The sequence below is a fragment of the Vollenhovia emeryi genome, unplaced genomic scaffold (assembly GCF_000949405.1).
Source record: "Vollenhovia emeryi isolate VEMERY1.0 unplaced genomic scaffold, V.emery_V1.0 DF942051.1, whole genome shotgun sequence".
NCBI lineage: Eukaryota > Metazoa > Arthropoda > Insecta > Hymenoptera > Formicidae > Vollenhovia > Vollenhovia emeryi.
The window spans coordinates 1-3976 of record NW_011964315.1 but is presented as its reverse complement, the minus strand read 5'-3'; the positions used below and the strand labels follow the sequence as shown (position 1 = coordinate 3976).

Genomic DNA, 3976 nt, shown 5'->3' with positions numbered 1-3976 from the left:
TCGGCTCTTTTCTTTGGGTCAAGGCAAGTAATTTACGAAGACCTTTTTGGCTATGATATCTTTTACTTTTCACTCTTACAGCCATACTACTACTACTTCCGCTTGTACCTACTACCTTCCGTTCTGGCGGACAGCGCCATCTTCGCTCGATCTCTTACTAGCTAGTTACTCGCTCTAACATCCTGCCCGCCTTGAAAGGCGCAGTCTTTCAACAATTTATCTTATACTATACAAAGAAAGAAACGTTCAGTCTTATTCCTCCAAAGGTAAGATACAGATCTTCTGTATTGCGCGTTTGGTTAAGCCAAACGATGTCTTAATTTCTAAGGTTCTAATAAGTCCATCGGATCCCTTGAACATCTCGGTGATACGCCCTAATCTCCATTGTAAGGGCGGAGCATTGTCATCTCGTAGCATTACAAGGGCGCCTATCTTGAGATGAGGATGCTCCTGTAACTTCTTCCATTTTTGTCGGGTCTGTAGCTGTGTAACATATTCTCGAGCCCAGCGCTTCCAAAATCCCTGTACTAATTTAGATATCAGTTGAAATCGAGTTAGTCTGTTTAACGGAACCTCGGCTAGCTGGGGCTCCGGCATCGCAGTTAATGAACTACCTATCAAAAAATGTCCCGGAGTTAACGCATTTAAGTCCGCTGGATCTCCTGACAAAGGAGTAAGAGGTCGTGAATTAAGTATTGCTTCTATTTGCGCAAACACTGTAGTTAACTCTTCGAAAGTTAAGCTAATCTGACCCACAACCGTCTTCAAATGAGACTTTGCTGATTTCACAGCCGCTTCCCACAATCCTCCGACATGAAGTGAATAAGAAGGAATGAATGTCCATTTAATGGACTGTTCGGCTGTAAAATCTAACACCTTGTTTCTTAAAGATTCAGATTGTAAAAACCTTGCAATATCATTCAATTCGTTTCTGGCTCCCACGAAGTTTCTCCCATTGTCCGAGTAAAGATTACAACTTTTTCCGCGTCGTGCGATAAATCGTTTCAAAGTGTTAAGAAATGCTGCTGTAGATAAGTTCGAAACGACCTCCAAATGAACAGCCTTAGTGGCCATGCATACAAATACGGCTAAATAAGCCTTTCCATTCTTATTACGAGAGATTCTAATTGTAAATGGACCGGCATAATCAATTCCAGTGTGGGCAAACGGACGACCGGGATTCACTCGTGTGGCAGGTAAGTTACCCATAATCTGATTTAATCGCGGTGGAGTCTTGCGAAAACATAATATACATTTGCGTAATACTCGACGGATTTCGCTCCTAGCGGATACAATCCAATAAGATTCCCTAATTATCGCACTTATCGTATTAAGCCCTGCGTGCAAATTTTTGTAATGAGTTTCCCTAATGAGTAGAGTGGAAAGGATATGATTTGAGGGTAGGATAGTAGGAAATCGCTGCTCATAACTTAGAAGGGCGTTCTTCAGTCGTCCTCCAACTCGCAATACTCTCTCCTTGTCCAAAAACGGATTCAGTGCCAAGAGGCGACTGGTACGAGGAATACTCTTCTCCTTTCCTTCCAATGTTCCGATCTCCAGGGCGAAAGCTTGTCGTTGCGCTAGTTTGACTAGTGCTGTATTTGCCCTTATTAAGTCATCCACCTCCAAAGGTCCAATGCGACGCTGCATGCGGTTATTACGGCAGTTCTCCATAAATCTATAACATTGTGCGACCACTCGTCGCAACTTGGGCAACGAAGAAAATCTTTCAAACAGCTCATACTCGTCGCTCGTCCTCGTCAAGAATATGTTTCCCTTTATCTTCTCTTTTGGATCCTCCGGGGTTTCCCTTATAAACGCGTTCGGCCTCTTGTCTGGACTTGCTGCTAGCCATGTGGGTCCTGACCACCACATCTCCGCCCGAGGTAAATCCCGAGGGTCTATACCCCGCGAAAGAACGTCTGCTGGATTTGATCCTGTCGGTACATGCCGCCACTCCCTTTGACATGTCAAACCTTGGATTTCTGACACACGATTTGCTACAAAAACCTTGTATCTCGCTGGGTCGCCTTGGACCCAGTGCACCACGATGCTTGAATCACTCCAGTAGTTGTACCTTGAAATTGGAAGTGTAATAATCTTCCTTACCTTAAAGGCGAGTCTCGCCAGTAATACTGCACCACATAGCTCCAATCTCGGTATGGAGATAACTTTTAGCGGAGCAATGCGAGATTTAGCTATCAACAACCTGGTTGTTCTATTTCCTTCTGTATCAGTCGAACACAAATAAAGACAAGCACCATAGGCTGACTGCGAAGCGTCACAGAATCCGTGCATCTCTACCTGCTTTGCTTCCTTGCTCACTACCTGACGTGGCATTTGAATCTCCTCCATGGCGTGAAGCCTCTCTTGATAAGAACTCCACTCAGCCAATAGGTCGGTGGGAATTTTATCGTCCCATCCCACATTTAGTTTCCATAGTTTCCTCATAAATAGTTTGGCTTTCACTACTACTGGCCCTATAAGGCCCAATGGATCGTAGATTTGCACGATAGTTGAAAGAATGCTGCGCTTTGATCTGCAAGTTCCCATTGGTAACGTCACCTTGAATTTAAAGGTATCTTCTCTTGAATTCCATCGAATTCCTAGGGTTTTCGTTTCCTCACTTGACGTAAGGGGCTGTTCTGCTTCCGAGCTTGCTAGTAGTTCTTGAGCGTTGGAGTGCCACTTCCGTAGTTCCATCCCAGCTGTCGCTAGGATCTGCATCACCTCGCATTTTAGTTGTTGCAGCTTCTGCTTCGAATCACTTCCGGTGAGCCAGTCATCCATATAGAATTCGCTGAGAATTGCTGCCGCTGCCTCGGGATAAACTTCTGCACTCTCTATTGCTAATCGCTGAAGACACTTTTGTGCATGGTATGGAGCCGATGCTGTTCCGTAAGTTACTGTTGTTAACTCGTACGAGCAGACCGGATCTTCAGGATTTTCCCTCCAAAGGATTCTTTGCAACGCTCTATCCCTTTTCGCAATCTTGATTTGGCGAAACATTTTCGTTATGTCTGCGGTTAGGACATAGTTGTGTTGCCGGAATCGTATCAGGGTTTCTGCCAGTTCGGGTTGTATTTTAGGTCCGACCATCAACAAATGGTTTAAAGCTTCTCCTGATGACGTTTGGCACGACGCATCAAACACTACCCTAAGTTTGGTGGTAGTGCTCTCCTCCCTTGTTACCCCATGATGTGGTAGATAGTTTACGACCTCTTGATTCCCTTGGGCTTCGGGAACCAATTCCATGTGGCCCATGGTTCTGTATTCTCGCATGAACTCCAAATATCGTAGATGCAATACCGAGTCGTTCCCGAATCTACGTTCCATTGATTTTAGTCTTCTCCTGGCATTATACTCGGAATCTCCTAATCTCTTGATATCTCCCTTTATTGGCAGAGATACTACGAATCTTCCTTCTTCATCTCGATTCGTCGTTGCATCGAAATGCTTCTCACAAGCTACTTCCTCGGGTGTTAAGCTCCTATTGAGTTCACACCGCTCAATCTCTCAAAATTTCTCCAACCGTCTATTTAGATCTTCATTTGTTATGGTACAGCAAGTGTTAGTAAATGTTGTACCTATGGGTGTCAGGTTTCCTCCTATGATCCATCCCAAGTTGGTTTGCTGGAAGATTGGTTGATCTTTGCTCAGCTGGATTCTTCTTCCTCGTAGAATGTTCCAAAACACGGACGTCCCCAACAACAAGTCTATCTTCTGTGGTATGTGGAAAGTAGGATCAGCTAATTGGGAGACGGAAATGGATTCAGGTAATCGCAATTTGGATATTTCTACTCGATTGTCTGGAATTCTACTAGTAATCTGGTCAATCACTGTAAACTTTAAGGACTCGGAATAATTTGACGTTTTCGATTTAATCATTGCCGTTACCACTTCGCTTGTGAGTGTGGTGTTTCCTCGAAATCCAGTTACCTTTCCGGCCATTCTCACTGTCTGTAAATTAAGTTTG

General features: G+C 44.3%; 1 protein-coding gene across 1 annotated transcript; it reads right to left on the bottom strand.

Annotated features, from left to right (window-relative positions):
- Nucleotides 1–252: 252 nt before the first annotated feature.
- Nucleotides 253–3951, bottom strand: LOC105570364. Its single transcript, XM_012027495.1, has 2 exons — nucleotides 3533–3951; nucleotides 253–3490 (listed from the first exon to the last, which is right to left on the bottom strand). Exons 1-2 carry the CDS (start codon nucleotides 3949–3951, stop codon nucleotides 253–255), a joined length of 3657 nt encoding a protein of 1218 aa, XP_011882885.1.
- Nucleotides 3952–3976: the final 25 nt, after the last annotated feature.

What these genes read in the sequence shown, in the direction of transcription:
- LOC105570364 (XM_012027495.1), bottom strand. Translation starts at nt 3,951, where the DNA reads ATGGCCGGAAAGGTAACTGGATTTCGAGGAAACACCACACTCACAAGC. An exon ending in AATGAAGATCTAAATAGACG is followed by an intron (nt 3,491 to 3,532) that starts GTTGGAGAAATT and finishes TGAACTCAATAG; the next exon opens with GAGCTTAACACCCGAGGAAG.